At 32.9% G+C, this 19,518-nt stretch overlaps 1 protein-coding gene across 1 annotated transcript in view; it reads left to right on the top strand.

Annotated features, from left to right (window-relative positions):
* Positions 1-1,185: 1,185 nt before the first annotated feature.
* Positions 1,186-19,518, top strand: part of nr6a1b (nuclear receptor subfamily 6, group A, member 1b) — a 30,807-nt gene continuing 12,474 nt past the window's right edge. Inside the window, exons 1-2 of the mRNA XM_016452820.1 lie at positions 1,186-1,369; positions 9,917-9,952. Coding sequence (XP_016308306.1) covers positions 1,306-1,369; positions 9,917-9,952 — 100 coding nt within the window. The 5' untranslated portion in view covers positions 1,186-1,305. The remainder of the gene's footprint in view (positions 1,370-9,916; positions 9,953-19,518) is intronic.

Here is a 19,518-nt window from a genome sequence, read left to right as displayed (position 1 = left end):
TCTTGGTTGTTGAAGCCCTAAGACTGGCAAGAGCGGCTTTCAAATCTTCAATACTTATCTTGCTGGATCTGTCCTCTGCTTTTGACACGAGTAACCACCAGATCCTCCTGTCAACCCTATTGGGAAAGGGCATTTCAGGAACCGCACACCAGTGGTTTGAGTCTTACATCTCAGATAGGTACCTAAATTCATTACTTCAGACTTATGTGCCTCTAGAAGCTTGAGTTCTGCAAGTGAACATCGCTTTATTGTGCCATCCCAAAGAGGTACAAAATCACTTTCACGGACTTTTAAATTAAATGTTCCCTCCCGGTGGAATGACCTGCCCAACTCAAAAAAAACACATATCTTCCATCTTTATTTGACCCTCTAACTCTAGCAATCTCTATTCTTATTCTATTCTTTAATAAAAAAAATAAAAATAAAACTTTTAGACTTGCACACTATTCATTTACTAACTGCTTGTTTTCTTAAAAAAAACTAACACTAGCTTCTCTATTATTTTTCTATTCTATTCTATCTATTCCTTTTCTTTTTATTTATTATACAACTAACAAAAGCAAAAAAGACCTCTAACACTAGTTTGCTCTATTCTATCTCTTTTCTTTTTATTTATTATATAATAAAAAAAAAAAACCTTGCTACGTGTACTACGTTAAGCTAACTGAGACTTGTTATAGCACTTGCGTATAATTGCTCTTTTGTTGATTTTGATTGCTTCCATTGTCATCATAAGTCGCTTTGGATAAAAGCGTCTGCTAAATGAATAAATGTAAACGTAAATAAGCCTAATTAACCATGCAGGGTTCTATAACATGCATTTACGCTGCACTTACAAAACAACATTTTGACTTGAATTCAGATTGAAGTCACTTGAATCCTTTTATTTTATCAACGTGGAACACTCCGATTTTTATTCTTTTATGTTTAGCCTATTGGTTCTGGGCCTCTTGGCTTGACGTCAGACATTCTACAAAACCTCAGTGACAGGTGTATTGAAGTAAATGACCAGAGGGAGGGAGCAGAGGACAATAAAACTGTTGAATGAGATATGACATGAGCGGGTCTCTGTGATTCTGTTATAAAGTTTATAGTTAGTGTTTAAAAGTCTATCTATCCAGCCATCCATCTATCTGATGAACTCTAAATCCCAGATGGCGTCGCGGGGGCGTGTCGTCACGTGACCTGAGCAAGGTGTTTTCACGCTAACATGAGCGCTTGACATGAGCGCGCGGAGAGCAGAGGTCAGAGCTCAGATTGCAGGCGGACCGAGGAGAGAGACACGCTCAGTTCATCTACAGGAGGATGGAGGTGGAGAACCGACCCAACGGATTTGACTTCTCCAAACGGGACAAATTACTGAGCGCCGGTGAGTTTCTGATTCCCGTGCACAGTTATGCAGTCTCCGATGAAAATTGAGTTACAGTTCTGAATCTTGTATTATGCATGAGGGCATAATTCAGGCAAAGTGTATTGTTTTGCTTTCTTGTTTCTCAAATTATCCTTTCCAGATTTGTTTTAAATAATATAGCCTACTTTTAGAGCTTTCTCAATGGAACATTGTGCAATGTTAATGCAATTTGTAATTTGTTACCCGTGTATGGAGTAAATATGTGTGTAATGTAATGAATGGACGTATAGAGCTGGAGTTTGGGGACAGTGAGGTCGTTTAAAGCGCTGCTGAGGAATGTTTTTTTATATGCACGTCCTTGCAATGTTAATGCAATTTGTAATTTGTTACCCGTGTATGGAGTAAATATGTGTGTAAATGTAATAAATGGACGTATAGAGCTGGAGTTTGGGGACAGTGAGGTCTTTTAAAGCGCTGCTGAGGAATGTTTTTTTATATGCACGTCCTCGAGGAATCGTAAAAGATGAACTTTTGAACTTGAGCGAATCACCCTCGAGCGCCACAAAAACACGTCGATGACAACAAACAAGCAGCTGAAGCATTTGTAATCAGTGAAGATAAATCAATAGAGAAAAAATAACAAATTATATGTACAAAAATATGTATTTATTCATGAATTTACACTAGTTTGTTTAGAATATTAATAATTATAATATATTAAATATAAACGTTTTTTTAACTGGAAAAAATAGAAGTTGAATATCTTTGCTCTATTTCCTACTAAAGCCCATCTATGTTATTATGGGATGTGATGGCCCTAAGATCGTTCACTCCTAAAGGTTCTTTATCTTCATCTCTGATTTTTACCTTTAACATCAATGGAACTCTTCGCATCTATAAAAGGTTCTTTATAGTGAAAACAGGTTAAAATGTTCTTCACACTAATACAATTGGTGTTCACTGAAAGGTTCTTTTTGGAACAAAAATGGTTCTTCTATATCATCACTGTGAAAACCTCCTTTTGGAACCTTTTTTTTAAGAGTGTTGGAATAACACTGCAATTTACAATATAAAGACGTCACTGCATATTCAGGATTGGCATCCTGGATTGACAGGATTCAGCAAATGTGATCATTTATGTGACTCGGTAAAATGCAAAATAATGTGATATTAGCACAGAAAGTGTATGCTATGTCTCTATGTATCAAAACGTCCATGCTATGTAATTAACCAGTAGTTTCTGCTCCGGTAGAGTGGGCTCATGTCTTGACCCTCTGGATAGAGGTGTGTCAGATGGACGGGTAATAAGAGAATGATTTACCATTGCTGTCTGAAGAGAATGAACGATTATTGTTGGCGTAAATTATTCATGAATAATATTACACTACATCTATGGTGTAAGAGCTAGTATACCTAGTTTTATTTTTTTGCAACATGAAAATGTGAATCTGTTCGAGTCAGTCACAGGTTGAAGTATTTTATTATTTTTTTAATCTTAAATTTTACATTTTAAAATTTAGATGTTAAAACATGAAGTACATTAAGGAAACACACATACACTCTAAGATGACCAGCTTGTTTTTAGCGCACACAAAGGTTGCCAGAATTTCCAAATTTTACAGCTGTGTTTCCAGCATCTGTTTGGCACATATATGCACACACACATTCAGCAACTGTGGACAACACAAACACACACAAACCCAACATGACGGGTTTCATTTTTACAGAACCTGAAAGTCAATAATTCAACAGTTACATTAAGTCCAGCTGATGAGTGTTGCTCTAGAAACACTGGATTGGTCACTGCACATACCAGAATACAACTGTATAGTCAACAGCCTTGACCTTTCACTTCTGAGTGACCTTTCTACTCTCACTGACCTTACGGAACGGAAAACGAGAGAAGAAGGAGATGCCAATGTGTATTGCTTTATATGCGTTTTATATACATATTCACTATAAAAAGTATATGTTTTTTTAGTTATGTATATAAATTAGACTTTAAATGTCAAACTAAAAAAAAACAAAGGGTCAAATTTCCTCCACTACTAATACAATTACTGTAGGTGAAAGGGAGTTTGTGTGTGTGTGTGTGTGTGTGTGTGTGATTTGAGATTTTATCTTTAAGGTTGGTAGCCCTTCCCCCACAAATAAACAAACACGTCATAAACACATAAAAGATAAACTTTCTGTCCTCCCACCCTCACAGGGATCATAACCCCCCCTGCCCCTGGCCATTCCATGACCCCTTGTTTTGACCCTCTTGTTGCCATAGAAACCTTGACGGACATGTTGAACAGGTAGATTCATTCTGCCCCATGAGAGTTTTGGTTTTCCATTCATTTTGCTGTATAAACTGCATTTTTAAAGCATTGCATTTTGAAGGGATAGTCCAGGGAAGAATGAGAATTCTTTGAAATCTTAAGTCATTCCAAACCTGTATGACTTTCTTTCTTCTTGGGAAGACTTATTTTGAAGAATGTTTGTAAATAAACAGCTTTGGTTTCCATTGACTTCCATTGTGTGGACGAAAATACAGTGGATGTCAGTGGGAACTGAAAGGGTTTAGTTAACGACATTCTTCAAAATATCTTCTTTTGTGTTCAGCATAGGAAATTAAGTCATACAGGTTATGATCGACATGATACTGAGTAAATGATGACAGAATTTTCATTTTTTTGCTGGACTTTTCCTTTAAAGGTGTTGGATCTGTGTTTTCGATAATTTTTATAGATAACATAGCAAACATCTTTAAAAAAAAAATGCTTAACATGTCAGCTTAACATTTTCTCTTATTTTCTCATATTTGAACCAAATCTCATTTTGAATCAATTCTAAAACAACATGCAATAAAATGCTTCCATGCAGAAATTAAATATGATTCTATTGTAAATAAGCAACTAGATTTTTATAGTAGAAGCTGAAGAAAATACAAGTACAGTAGCTGATTCTGTGCAATAGCATGCAAATAGTTCTTAATAAATTAGGGATATGCCGGTATCAGATTTTCATGTTGCGATTAATTGCTAATGTATAATTATTCACGGTATTTAGAAGTGCCCACGATAACAATATCATGCATATTCATTACCGTGATATATCGCATTACCGAATACCGGCACAAGTGTATAATAAATAGATGCAAAAATAGATGTATAGAGTTAATGATACATGTAATCTGTGACATGATCTTTTCTGAGTGCAGAAATCTTAACTGTTTTTTACCCATTTATTGCTGAAAAATATGTCACATTAAGTTATTAGGTTGTTTGTTAAAACAAGACATTTCATGTGATTAAAACGCTCTTAAAAAGTTATTGGCACATGTTTTAATAGGAAATACTTATAGTTTTTCTGCTTCAAAATTTCTCATTGGAATCAGTGTGTTACTTGCTGTTTCTCTAATTATTTGTGATATTTACTAGCAGTTACTGAGTGCAAATTGTTTCCTAGCTTTTTTTTTTTTCAAGTAAATCCTAATCCACATTCTTCAGTGTACATAAATCTTACATTTAGGCCTGCATTTGTGTAGAGTGTAGATGACATGCGCGCACACACACACACACACACATTGTGATGAGCAGAGGTTCAGGGGGGTCGGCTGGGATCTCATGTCCTTGGATCTGAATGATGAAGCTATGGAAAATAAATGGATATTCAGGTTACATATCACTACTACATCTGTACAGCTCCCCTCCCGATCCCTCTTTCCTTCCATCAGCCAAGTGGAACTGAAGACATCTGGGCAGCCTCATCCCTCTCTTCTGCAGGCGGGGGGTGGGGTGTTGGTATGTGTGAGTGTGCTTTTGTATGCATTTGTCCCTATACCTGTGAGTATACATGCCATGTGACTGTGTGTGTGTGTGTTTGTCCTATGTGAATACAGATCATGCTGTTTTTTTAGCTTTAAACCTATTCCATTGCTTCTCGTGGACTCCAATTAATGATGTAAATTGACAGAGTGATATATCATGATATAATGAGCCAATATTTTTTATTTTTTATTTGTTTGTTTGTTTTGTTTTGAAACAATCTGCATCTGCCCAGAATGATTTCCGCTTTACAGATTCATAAAAGTCCATGTAAATTATGTATATGTGAATATTGATATATTTATATATTAATAATAAAGCATTTCATTTCCCATAATTAAATTGTAATTCACATTTTAGATAAAATACTCATTTATTAATAATAGTATCAGTATATATTTTTTATTTATTAAAAACATACATTTGCTATCATTAAATTGACATTTAAATTATAAAATGCATGTTTATTAATATCAATATATTTAACGTTATTTATAAAACATTTTTATTTTTCTGTTATTAAATTGATATTTAATTGTATATAAATACCAATTTTTTAAAATATTAATATTGATATGTTTATATTTCCATTTGATATAATTAAATTGACATTTAAATAGTACATCAAATACACATTTTTTTATATTAATATATTTATTGTTAATAAAAAAAACATTTCCATTTGCCATCATTAAATTGTCATGTAAATTGTATATAAAATGTACATTTATTAATATTAGTATCAATAAATTAATTTTTTAATAAAAAACATTTCCATTTGATATCATTAAACTGTCATTTAAATTGTATATAAAATGCACTTCTAGTGTTATTAATATCAATGTATTAAATTTTTTAAAAACATTTTCATTTACTATCATTAAATTATTATTTACATTTTGTATCAAATACATTTATTGAGCTTAATGTCAATGTGTATTTATTATTTATAGAAAACATTCATTTGCCATCATTATATTAATATCCCTAAATTGTCATTTTATAAATATTTTCAGTGACCACAAAGTATTTGCAAACTTTAAAGGCACAAAATGCTTGAATTCCATTGCTTTAGATTGAAAATATCATACAAAGTATAGCATTTATTTTGAAAAAAAAACAACTTTTTTCTTGTTTGAATAAAAACATTTCACAAAAAGTTTACAAAACAGATATACTGATATTCCTATTATAATTTATCAATTCTGGTTGTCCAAACTTTAGCGCAACATGTGAACGCCACTTGGTTTGATATTGTTGCTGTTAAATGGAATGATATTCAAACATTTTAATATCAAAACATCTTAAGTGTCCAAACCCTTTTTAGAGCCTCTGTATGTGTACATATAACTGAAAAACTCAGTTTGGTGAACCACTAAAAGCAGTATTAGCCACACTATATTGAGCAGAACTAACCCTAGATATTTTAACCTGTTTAAAATTGTCCAAAAGTGAAATACTTCAATGGTCAGAGGAGGTTCAGTGGGATGGAGTGAGAAAATGTGTGTGGCACAGAAGGCAGACGGTGAGTATTCATTACTGTAGCTCAATCCCAACGGCCTGCAGCCATCTCAGATATTAGATTATCTTCAAGGAGCCTGCGGTTGGTGGAGTGCGTGTGTGTTCTGCTCCACCATATGCCGTGGATAGCTGGAGCGTGTGTGTGGAGCCCTGCGTGTGGCAGATCAAAAATCCGCAGCTGTCAGCGAGCCGAAGAGATCACACTCATATACACACACACACATGTGCCGCTTTCTGAAGAGGTCGCTGAGGTCACGTCCTGAGGGACAGAAGTGAGAGGACTGGGCAGATGGGTGTGTGTGTGTGTGTGTGTGTATAAGAAGATAGATAGAGGAAGTGTTGTTTTAAGAAAGAGAAGAGGCTTTGTTTTAAAGCGCTCTTGATGTTCTGTGTGGTTCGATGAACTGCTGTGCAACGTTTAAGTGTGTCCATTATAAGAACATTTTAATGTTCCTTTCAGCTTGAAATAGATGATGATAATGGCTGAAATGCCAGCAAACTTATTTATTGAAGGAATTTAAAGGGATGGTTCACCCAAAAATGAAAAATGTACTCATCCTTGTGTCACTCAAAATTGTTAAATCTACTTATAATTGAACTCAATTTACCCTTCAGAAAAACAAGCTAGGAAAAGCAGCTAACTACAATTAAGGTATTTAAGTATAAATAATTTAGCAGCAATTATTTGGCACAAATCAACGAGGAACTCAACGACAGTTTTAGTATTAAACGAATTTACAAAAAAAAACAAAAAACTGGTTAACAAAAACTGAAACTATTAAAAATATTTGGTTAATTATAATAAAGCTGAAATAAAGTAAAATATATAAACTTGTAAAAACAGAAAAATATGTATATATGTATGCATGTATGTATGTATATATATATATATATATATATATATAAATATACTGTATGTATATATATATATATATATACATATACAGTGTGTATATATATATATATATATATAGTAGTATTTCAAAAGTAGTATTAATTCCTAAATAAACCCTAATTATTTTACAAACTTGGTTAAATTGGCAGGCAAATAATGCCACAATATCCAAATAGTCCTAAAACAAGTTCCATTTTATCTATGCAAAATTTAATTTCTTATTTTTTATTTTGATTATGCAGTGAAATGTGAAAATAGAACTCTAATGGTCATTATTAATCAGCTATCTGAAATCATTTCTATATATCGGTAAATTACTAGAAAACATGTTCTTGTCAAAGTACAAAAGAGCTGCTGTGATTTGAACAGACGCTTAGTTCCTTACTGCATCAGAGCTGTATATTTTTGAAAACTTGTCAAACTCTGCAGAAGACACATTTTTCAGATGGTTCTGCTGGGCACTCATCGTGAAGATCGGCTGAAAACAATAAAACAAACAAGAACAGAAAAAAGAGAGCCATGTTAATTATCAAATGGTAGGCAACTTGAGATGTGCACGCTTCCCATAGGATAGACAAAAATATCAGATCTCTTAGACAGCACTGAACAAATAGAGACATTTATTTATGTCTCCTGCTTCTCAGATGTTTCTCCTGAGAAAAGACCCCTGTAATTTCACACGTCTTTTCTAGAGTTTCAGAAGAGATCTCAACAATGTCTCAATCTGTGCTCTGTTTTGCCTAGATACTAAAGTCTGAAATCAAAAGTCAGTGATCCAGTGATGTTATTGTAACTAAAACTAAAACTATATAAAAAATAATTGCTGGTAATTGAAATAAAGCTGAAATAATATAAAATATTAATATTAGATAAAAATTAAATGAAATAAATAAATGTAAGTTACTGTACTAAAATAACTAAAACTGAAATAAAATATTAAAGATAAATAGAAAACACTCCAAATAAAACTGACATAACAATTACTAAACTAAAATTATAATAAAAAATAATAAATTATAATAATGAATAAAATAAAATTTAAATAATAAATAGAAAAACAATAAGTAATAAAATAATTACTAATATAAACATAATATAAAATGCATAATATAAAAATGACAAAAATTGTAACTAAAATAAAAATTTATACAAATCAATAACTAATAAAAATGACAAAACACATAATAAAATTACTAAAACAAACTAAAAGTAAAATGAAAACTGAAAACTTAAAAAAAATCAAAGCTTATTAAAAATATTATATTAAACAGTATATGAATAATATGAACTCAAAAATATCTTTCCACGTTCATTTTATAGATTTATAATCTTACTGGATGACTCGTTTGCGTATATTTTGATTTCTGCAAATGTCTTTTTAGGAGAAACACCTGAGACAGAGTAGAAAGCAATAAAATGTTTCTTGGTTTATATTGAAAGTAGGAACTGGCAGACATCTGAAATGAGCATGCAGATGAGCAGAACAGTGCTGTGCACCTGAAGTCCTCCCAGCGTGAGCGTGACGGACACGTCCAGCGGAGTGTTGACCACTCCTGCCACAGATTTGATCAGAGACATGAAGAGCAGCGGGAACCAAACGATGCAGATCAGGAGCATCACGATCATGCCACCCATTCCATACTTCACAACCTTCTTCTTCTTCTGCCCGCGCGTGTATGTATGTGTATATATATATATATATATATATATATATATATATACTTAAAACAACCCTTAGAAAATTGTTTAAGTTAAATTACTAATATGACTAAAACTGAAAAAAATAAAGCTAAATAAAAAACTTTAAAAAGCAAAGACTAATAAAAATAACAAAATTATTAAATCTAAAAATGAATACTGAACATATAGAAATAAAATCCAATTCAAAATATTAAAAAAATATTATTATGATATATAAATGATACTAAAGTAACACAACAAATAAACCTAGAAAAGTACTAATTTATATAAGTCAAAACCCACAATGACTAGCATTTAGCTAATGATTTCACTTTAACAAAGATGCAAACATTATCTGAAAAAAAAAATTGGTTAATCTCTTTGATTTGTTTTGAGTTTAATTACAGGAACTGTCTGAACAAAACGATTCACTAAAATTAATTTTTTGCAGTTTGAAAAATCTGCAGGCACAATAGATGTGGAAATAAAAATCATATAGAGACTAGTTGTTGAAAAGGACATGAATCTCATTCATCAGTTTGCAAAAATACAATCACACATTCTTATTTTTCTTTTAGAAATGTTTGAATTTCTGTTGTATAAATACCAACTTCCTAATGTCCCCTCATATTCTCTCACTCTTTCTCTTATCTGCAGGTTTTTATGAAGAGAACTCCCTTCAGGACGGCACAGGTGAGGAAACTGTGCATGATCTCCATGCTGACACCTACTGGCTATATTGGCTAATTTCTGTGCTTTGTGTCTCAAACATTTTTTTAAATCATAAAGAATAGTGAACATTGTGTGGGTTTTTTTTTAATATCGTGTTTTTATTTTATTAATATTTTTAGAAGAGGGTTGAGAATTTGAGTCTATTGTGACATTCTGGAATGAAACTCAAATGTAGAGGGAATTAAAAACTAGCATCCAGAGTAAAATGAGACTGCAGTACTCATCTTCACCAGTAGAGCATGACACGGAGCTCTTTTCTTCCTCATTCTCCAAAGCTCTGGTGAAAGTGCACCTTTTAGGGGTCAGAATAAGTTCAGGAGCTTCTGATCTTATGTTGCCAACAAATCCTTCTGTGATACATGCATGCATGCTGTTGTAAAGCTGTACAAGTCAGGGTCGAACATTGTTAGAGAAAGCACTTGATTTATGTGAGAAACCAATTAAGCCGTAAAGCGACGGAAGAGCGTTCCAGAAGTGTGCACACACACACACACACACACACACACACACACACACTGGTGACATCACCTTCACTCTCTGGCAGTGGAGTCAAAGTTAGGTCAACAATCAGGCACAATATGCAAACAAGCAGGGATTCTAGGCATCTGATTGGCTAAAAGTATTTTGGTGATTTTTTTTTTACATTTTTTATAAAGAGTACTATTATACTTAAAGGAATAGTTCACACAAAAAAATCATCCTCAGGCCACTCTAGATGAGTTTGTTTCTTCATCAGAACAGATTTGGGGAAATTTAACAGTATGTAACTTGCTTACCAGTGGATCCGATGCATCCTATGCAGTGAATGGGTGCCGTCAGAATGAGAGTTCAAACAGCTGATAAAAACATCACAATAATCCACAAGTAACCCACACCACTCCAGCTTCCTCCAGTGAAAAAGTCCATCCTCTCACATCAAAGTCAACAAGCATATTTGTTTAGAACAGTTTTAAAACCGTTTTTGCTTGTAAACAGTTCTTGATTTGTGCAAATTTCTCTCCTGAGAAGTTTTCTTCAAATTTCTCTTCAATAGAGTAAGCAATATTATGGATAGTGGACTCGTTTTAGATGAAAGCAATGGTTTGAATTTGAAAATGTCTTAATGTTGGATTTGTTTGTTACAAACATGCAAGCGTTCCAGAAGTGTGCACACACACACACACACACACACACACACACACACACTGGTGACATCACCTTCACTCTCTGGCAGTGGAGTCAAAGTTAGGTCAACAATCAGGCACAATATGCAAACAAGCAGGGATTCTAGGCATCTGATTGGCTAAAAGTATTTTGGTGATTTTTTTTTTACATTTTTTATAAAGAGTACTATAATACTTAAAGGAATAGTTCACACAAAAAAATCATCCTCAGGCCACCCTAGATGAGTTTGTTTCTTCATCAGAACAGATTTGGGGAAATTTAACAGTATGTAACTTGCTTACCAGTGGATCCGATGAATCCTATGCAGTGAATGGGGGCCGTCAGAATGAGAGTTCAAACAGCTGATAAAAACATCACAATAATCCACAAGTAACCCACACCACTCCAGCTTCCTCCAGTGAAAAAGTCCATCCTCTCACATCAAAGTCAACAAGCATATTTGTTTAGAACAGTTTTAAAACCGTTTTTGCTTGTAAACAGTTCTTGATTTGTGCAAATTTCTCTCCTGAGAAGTTTTCTTCAAATTTCTCTTCAATAGAGTAAGCAATATTATGGATAGTGGACTCGTTTTAGATGAAAGCAATGGTTTGAATTTGAAAATGTCTTAATGTTGGATTTGTTTGTTACAAACATGCATCTTTTCACTTCATAAAATGTTAATTGATGTACCAGAGTCATGTGGATTATTTGTGGATTATTGTGATGTTTTTAGGGCTGTCGCGATTCGTCGATTTTATTCAACTATTCGAGTTTTTTTTTAAATCCTCGACTTCATTTTGCTTGCGTCGACTAACCGGCAAAATACCGGAAGTGGCGCATTTCACGGACGAGAATCCATAAAACACATCATTAGACCGTTTCCCAAGACTGCATGATATATTAAACCCATTTAATAATCATAATTAAGCATAATTGTGAATTCACAAACGCTACGATTTAATTAATATATAAATAATTATATGCGATGCAGTTTTAATACAGTATATGCGCTTTAATTATTTACATGCGTGTAGGTTAAGTACATGCGTCACACAGCGGCTCCGTTCACAGTAGTTCCACAGGAACTGTTATCATTTACATGTGTGGAGCGGCTCAAACCTATTGTTCACTTACATCTATTTTTATTACCACAAAAAATTAATTATAATTATAGGGCCCTATGAAATCCGTTTTATTTCCAAATTTTTTTTTTTCCATTTACATTTTTCTATACTCTGTTTTAATGGTTAAATTAAATTTTATTAATCAAAAAGCCTGTCTAATTAATTTAGTTTTATAGTTTTATCTTTACCAAATTTTGACTTTACCATTATTTTCTGGATTCCATTTTAATGGTTCCATTAAATTTTAATAATCAAAAGCATCTCCAATTAATTTATTTTATTGAAAAAAAAAAAACGTTTTTTTTTTTCTTTTCCTTTTTTCAGAAGTACTGCACATTTACATTTTTCTCCTAAATACATTCTGGTAAATAACATTTCTGGTAAAATGTAGTTTATTTTACCTGTATTATTAGTAGACTAGAACACGTGGATATGTTGTCATTCTTACACTATAATACTGAACTTTGATTTCAGTGATTTGGACTATGAGATGGACACTTGCTTCTTGCACTTTATGTTGCACTTTACTTTTGCTTTAAAAAAAGGATTTCATAGAAATTTGGATTTCATTTGGTTTAATAAAATATAGTTTAATAAAATATTCTTAAGTAAAATTGTAGATTTTTTTGGTGGGAAATTAATCGTTTAGATTAATCGACAAATTAGTCGATAGATTAATCGAAATAAAAATAGTCGTTAGTGGCAGCCCTAGATGTTTTCATCAGCTGTTTGGACTCTCAATCTGACGGCACCCATTCACTGCAGTGCACTGGTGAGCAAATGATGTAATGCTGAATTTCTCCAAATCTGTTCAGATGAAGAAACAAACTCATCTACATCTTGAATCAACTATTCAAGTCATGTAACATTTATTTATATAGCGTTTTATACAATACAGAATGTTTCAAATAACATTTTGTTTTTATTCAGTATTATCAGTGCAGTTAAATCAGTAATATTACTGAATATTAAAGACCCCTAGAGAGCCTTTGAATAAAAACCAAAAGTGCAGTATTGCTTACCTTATATCTTTTACACCTTCTTGTGCTTGTTGAGTGAAGGTTTGAAAGGTTTTGTCTGCAAAGTTCTGTTTTTTTAGGTCTGAAGGTCACAAATGTAATGTCTGAAATGTCTTACCAGACGATGTTCCAGTGTTCCTACTGCAGTTTGCACTCATTGGTCAGTGAGTCGCTCACATGTTAAACCCAACGACATCAATGAATGTATATCGCAGCCGTAATAAAGAGAAAAGTGCGGTCGGGTTGCTGGAAGAGAGTTGACGTGTAGTATATGGTAATTTCAGGGCACAGCCAACGGTCGATGGTTTCTTATGCATCCAAACTCAACGACAGCGTTGAATGTTCCCAGAATGCACCAGGTGTGTCTTTGCATGTCCCTAACTCAGTGTTAAATATGCTAAATCTTATCTAGATTTGCTATTTGATTAAACACATATCCGGCTGTGTTCGATTGCACTGGGAGATTGTGTAATTATATGTTTTGTTTTTTTTTTTGCATATAATTATTATTGTGGTTGTAATCATCTGCTATTGTATGATGTTCTTTAGTGGTATTCATTTGAATTAAAAATGGGAAAGCGTACAGAGTCATATATCATAAGCGCTCTGATTTTTTTGTCAGCTTGGAAGAGACTGAAAACAATATGGTTTTATTTCATTTGTAAGAAATGCAAAATAAAGTTATATACAATTTTTTGTTTTGCTTGAGAATTTTCTAATGTACACTAACCTACCAAAAAGTATATTTTTTTGTATTATTCTTCAAAAGACCCTATAAATACCTTGGTAATTGAGTGTAGTGAACCAGTGTATATAACAAAATACTGTGGTATTACCACCCTTTTCATGTGTTGTGTACCATGATATTCTATCGAGTACCCTTTAAATACTATGGTAAATTTATATGAAAACCATTCAGTAGCATGGTAAATATCAAAGTTCAATGGTTTTAGTATGTTATTTGATTCTGTACAATATTCTTTAAAATAAATAATATTATTTGAAATAACTTGGTACATGAATAAAGAAATCAGTACCATGGTATTTATTAAAATACTCTGGTATTACCATGTTTTTTAATATGTACCATGATATTCTTTGGAGTACCCTTTAAATACCACGATGCATGACAACCATTCAGTACTATTGTATGTATAAAAAGTATCCTACAAGTATCCTACAAATGTCATGGTATTACTATTTACTTTATGTACCATGGTATTTATTGAAATATATATTTATACCAATCAGTGCCATGGTATATATCAAAATACTGTGGTATTACAGTGTTTTAAAAAAAATGTGTTTATATATATATATATATATATTAGTTTGCATGCCATGAGACATGGATATAATAATCATTCAGTACCATGGTATATAATAAGGTGCCATAATTCTTGATACTCTACACAAACTGATTTCTTGTAATAAAATAATTAGATTCTAATTAGCATTGCAGTTATTTGCATATGCAATCATTTACATATGCAAAATGTATTTAGTAGAACTGGGTCAGTGTCACAATGCATTAAGCTGAACCAACTGAATCAGACAAAAGAGCGACTGAACTTACAAAGAGATGGAGAAAGCTTCAAATACATCAGAAGAGAAAGCATACGACAATCTTACCTTGACATAATTACCTTGACTTACCTCATGTTGGCACTAATCAGATAAACAAGACTAGCTGCTTGTCGTCTAAAGAGTTAAATGATAACTGGAGAAATGCCTGCTTTTTCTCTGTCTCTCGCATGAAGAAACTGCCATGATAAACAAACATGCACATTCACTGCTGGATGAGTCACTACAGAGCTAACATCCTCATTGTGAGTTTGTTGTGTTTGAGATTAACTATATATGACCCAAATGATGTGCAGCTATGAATTTGGCCATGTGCATTGAGTGCTGGCTTCTGATTGGCTGAGATTACTGATGCTGTGAATCAGAGCTCTCCGATTGGCTGAGGCTGGGTATATTTGCATAGACAGAGAGACAGACAAAAAAGACAGAAAGAGAGAGATGTTGGAGGCGGGAGACTCTTGGGAATAATTGATGAAAGATATAGTGATCAAAGCGAATAGAGAAGATGTGGTAGATGGATACATTTCGCCATCGGGCAGTTAGCGTACGCTTAAATCATGAAGTTTGATATGCTCTGCCTTCAGCTGGGAGCAAAAACACACCTGTCTAATACCTGCAAAAATTTTTGTGTGTTTGTGAGGTTTTGTTGCATGGAAATGTTTGCCCATAATCGTTCTGGACACACTAGTTGTGCATTTCCCACAATCCTCTTTGCCTATGGCGACCCTCTCGCTCAACATGTGTTAACTAGGTCAACACACATACATAGAATCATATGAAGTAACCAGGCATATCTAAAACCCAATAAAATAGGACTGGGGCTCACAGACCAATGATCTAGATGCTGGATCAGGTCACACCGGGTTCTTCTGCAGGTTTAAATCCTTCATTCCTCTCTATCAGAAGAAAGAGGTTACACTGTGTGAAAATGAAATTTACAGCAACGTTATAGTGTAAATACCCTTATGAAGAAGTACACTTCAATATACTTTGTGAGTACTTCTTATGAAAATAATTTACTTAAAGAATATTCTTAAGTGCTAACCCAAAAATGAAAATTCTGTTATCATTTATTCACCCTCACATCGTTCAAACCCTGTATCAGTTTCTTTCTTCTGTTAAACACAAAAGAAGATATTTTGAAGAATGTTGGTAAACAAACAGTTGATGGTAGCCATTGACTTCCATAGTATAGAATGAAAAATACTATTAATTAATGTTATATTTACAGACACACATGCTATTTACAATTTTAAAAATGTAGGCCTATGATAGTATGTATAAATGTACAATAGTTTATACATTTTATATTAAATATGTATTTATTAAATTTATATTAGATTCTGTTAGTTTAAATTTTTAACCCACTTGGACTTAAGCACATCCTTAAATATAATTTCACAATTGAAAATGTTGATTTTGAAATATGGTTAATGTGTACTGCCGAATATACTGACCATCATTTATGGTAAACGAAAATATACTTTAATGCAATTTATATTAAAACTTGTATGTCATGTATTTATTTGTAATTATGAAGTTGCAATTTAAAACTTTAACTATATAAAATATAATGAATATTATTTAAATATTATGTCAAATGACACTACAGTTGAAATTAAAATCAAGTAATTCATTTTAGTAATTAATAAATTGAAGTAATATCAATTATTTTCAAAAATTTACATGTGCTTTAATTTCATGTGTGTCGTTTAGTCAGCACATCAAAATAAGTGTAGCACAACAAAAGATTAAAACAATGTTTTAAAATAAAACGTAATTTGACACTTAAAGTGCACTTTTTAAAAGTGTACTTAAGTGTGTTAAAACAGTCATTGAAGTTTATTTGCTTAAGTACGCTTAACTTCACTTAAGTACACTTTAAGTGGCCTTTTATTTAGTTAATATTGTATTACAAGTACACTACAAGTGCACATTCAATACAATTAAGCACACTTTTTTTTACAAGTGTAAATATAGTCAATTCAATGTTGGTGGTGTTTTAGCTGGGATAAGTTTATCACTAGTATCACTATAAGTTTAGCATGCGCAATGGTTTGGTTGTTATTTAGTCAACCTGCTAGTTCCAGCCAGTTGCTAGAAACCAATACGAACAATACTTGAATATTGAAATGTAAATTTTTAACCCTCCACATCATCATCTTCAGATATTTCAGTCTTCAAATACTTAATGGCTGAGGTTAAAACCATGATGTTCTGGTCAATTTCCTCTAAAGCCATTACTTCCTATTTTCGTTGTTATTTAGTCAACCTGCTAGTTCCAGCCAGTTGCTAGAAACCAATACTAACAATACTTGAATATTGAAATGTAAATTTTTAACCCTCCACATCATCATCTTCAGATATTTCAGTCTTCAGATACTTAATGGCTGAGGTTAAAACCATGATGTTCTGATCAATTTCCTCTAAAGCCATTACTTCCTATTTTCAGTGGTTTGGTAATATGTGAGTGAGATAAACCAGCTAGAAAGATAGTAAGAAGACAAAGAAGGCTTGTGATTTCCATTGCTTCTGAATGTAGGAGGCGGTAATACACACTGACAGATCTAGAACAGCATGAACGGGGGATAGAGAGACGTGGAGTGAGAATGACAGAGGGATGCAGGGAAATCAAGGGATATGTTGCTCCTGCTGTTTCCTCTGGTGCTGTGAAGTGAACTAGATGGGCCGGCATCATCATTACACGCTGACTGTGAAATGACTGTTCCTTCTGATCAGCAGAATCACAGGCCTGTTCAGAGAGGAGTAGTAGCTTACTCAATATTATATGCAGTATGCACTGTGCACGCTTTGTTTAAACTACATGTGAATGCATTATGCATTGTTTTTAAACATTTTAAACTGTCATACACTGCTTTGTTGGTGCATGACCTCTTAAGTGCTATGAGCACATGCACTACTATGCTCTCAAATGTTGCATTTATTTGATAAAAAAAGCAGTAAAAACTGTAATATTGTTAAATAACTGTATTATTTATTTTAATATATTTATTACTTTTTACATTTATATAATGTAAATATATAATTTTGAATATATAAAAATGATAATTAATATATAATTTATTCCTGTGATGCAAAGCTGAATTTTCAGCATCATCACTCCAGTCTTCAGTCACGTGATCCTTCAGAAATCATTCTAATATGCTGATTTGCTCAAGTAACATTTTTTAATTATTATTAATGTTGAAAATGGTTGTGCTGATTTATATTTTTGAGTATTTTTTTTTTTTCAGAATTCTTTGATGAATAGAAAGTTCAAAAGAACAGCATTTATTTGAAATAACATTATAAATGTCTTTACTGCCACTTTTGATCAATTTAATGCATGAATAAAGTTGTTGATTTAATTTACTGTATTTTTTTTTTCAGGTTTTTTTTTTCACGGGTCCAACTGCATGCAAAATTAAAATAACACTGAAACAAAATTGATTTAAATTTGCATAGCAAATACCGATTTTACTTTGACTATGTAGAATTGTAAGGTTAATTTCATTCTATTTACATTTAACTTTTTTTTTCAAGTTTAAATATGTGCATATATGCATATGTGTATATGTTTTTTAATTGCTGATGCTGATATGTATATCAGAATTCTAATCCTGTTTATTTTAAAATTCTTTAATTTTATTTCAGTTTCTTAAAATCAAACTTAAAACCAATTAAGGATGACCATAAACTGCACTGGTCCAACTGCTGGTCCATAACATTGTCTGAAAAACAAAATTGATTGAAATTTGTATACTATATACTGATTTAGTGTGCAAACTTTGAACAATTATATGGCTAATTTAATTTCATTACATGCATTAGAATTGTTTTGTTCACCCTGCTGTCTGTCTGAATCTGAACAGACCTGTGACTAATTTCCGGGTTATGAACTTGCGACCCACCACTTTTTAAAGAGTGGTCTGCTTATTTCTCATTCTGTCTCTGTCAGAATGTGATGAGATGTTTTGTGGCATGATGATGATGATGATGCTAGTTTTTTAGCCTGTGGGTGATAAAAAAAAAAAAATTCCTATTATTGCTTTTATTTGTACATTGGATGCATTAGATGGAGTGAGAGAGAGTGGATGTGTGTGTGTGTTTTCATGTATGTCACCCTGTTCAATTTTAAAAATGTGTGTTCCATAGTTCCCGTTTGCTATAAAGTTTGACCTGTGTTTGACCCAATCCACACAATACTGTGCCCTTACAACACAGCCTTCTTGAGGGTTCAGGGTTAGGCTGAGTGCTTTCCGTACCATTTACGACACTCAGGCTTTTAGAAGACCTTTCCATGACCCCGCCGCTCACCTGCTCCCCCTACAGTTCACCAGCACTTCTGAGCAACCAACAAATCTGTCAAGATTAGCCGATTCATTTCTGTGAATCAGTTCATTTGGGTGCTTAAAGGGTTAGTTCACCCAAAAATGAAAATTAGCCCATACTCACCCTCAAGTCATCCTAGGTGTATATGACTTTCTTCTTTCAGATATATAAAAAAATGTCTTAGATCTTTCAAGCTGTTTAATGCCACTCAGCGGGTGTTGCATGCATCAGTCCAAAAGATGTGAAATGAAAAGCGCCCATCCATAAAAAAAAAAGTGTCTCACACGGCTCCCGGGGGTGAACAAAGGCCTCCTGTAGCGAATCG

Source organism: Sinocyclocheilus anshuiensis, unplaced genomic scaffold (genome assembly GCF_001515605.1).
Source record: "Sinocyclocheilus anshuiensis isolate Anshui unplaced genomic scaffold, SAMN03320099.WGS_v1.1 scaffold457, whole genome shotgun sequence".
NCBI classification, from domain to species: domain Eukaryota; kingdom Metazoa; phylum Chordata; class Actinopteri; order Cypriniformes; family Cyprinidae; genus Sinocyclocheilus; species Sinocyclocheilus anshuiensis.
The sequence above is the reverse complement of the archived record's forward strand: the minus strand, read 5'-3'. Positions and strand labels throughout refer to the sequence as shown.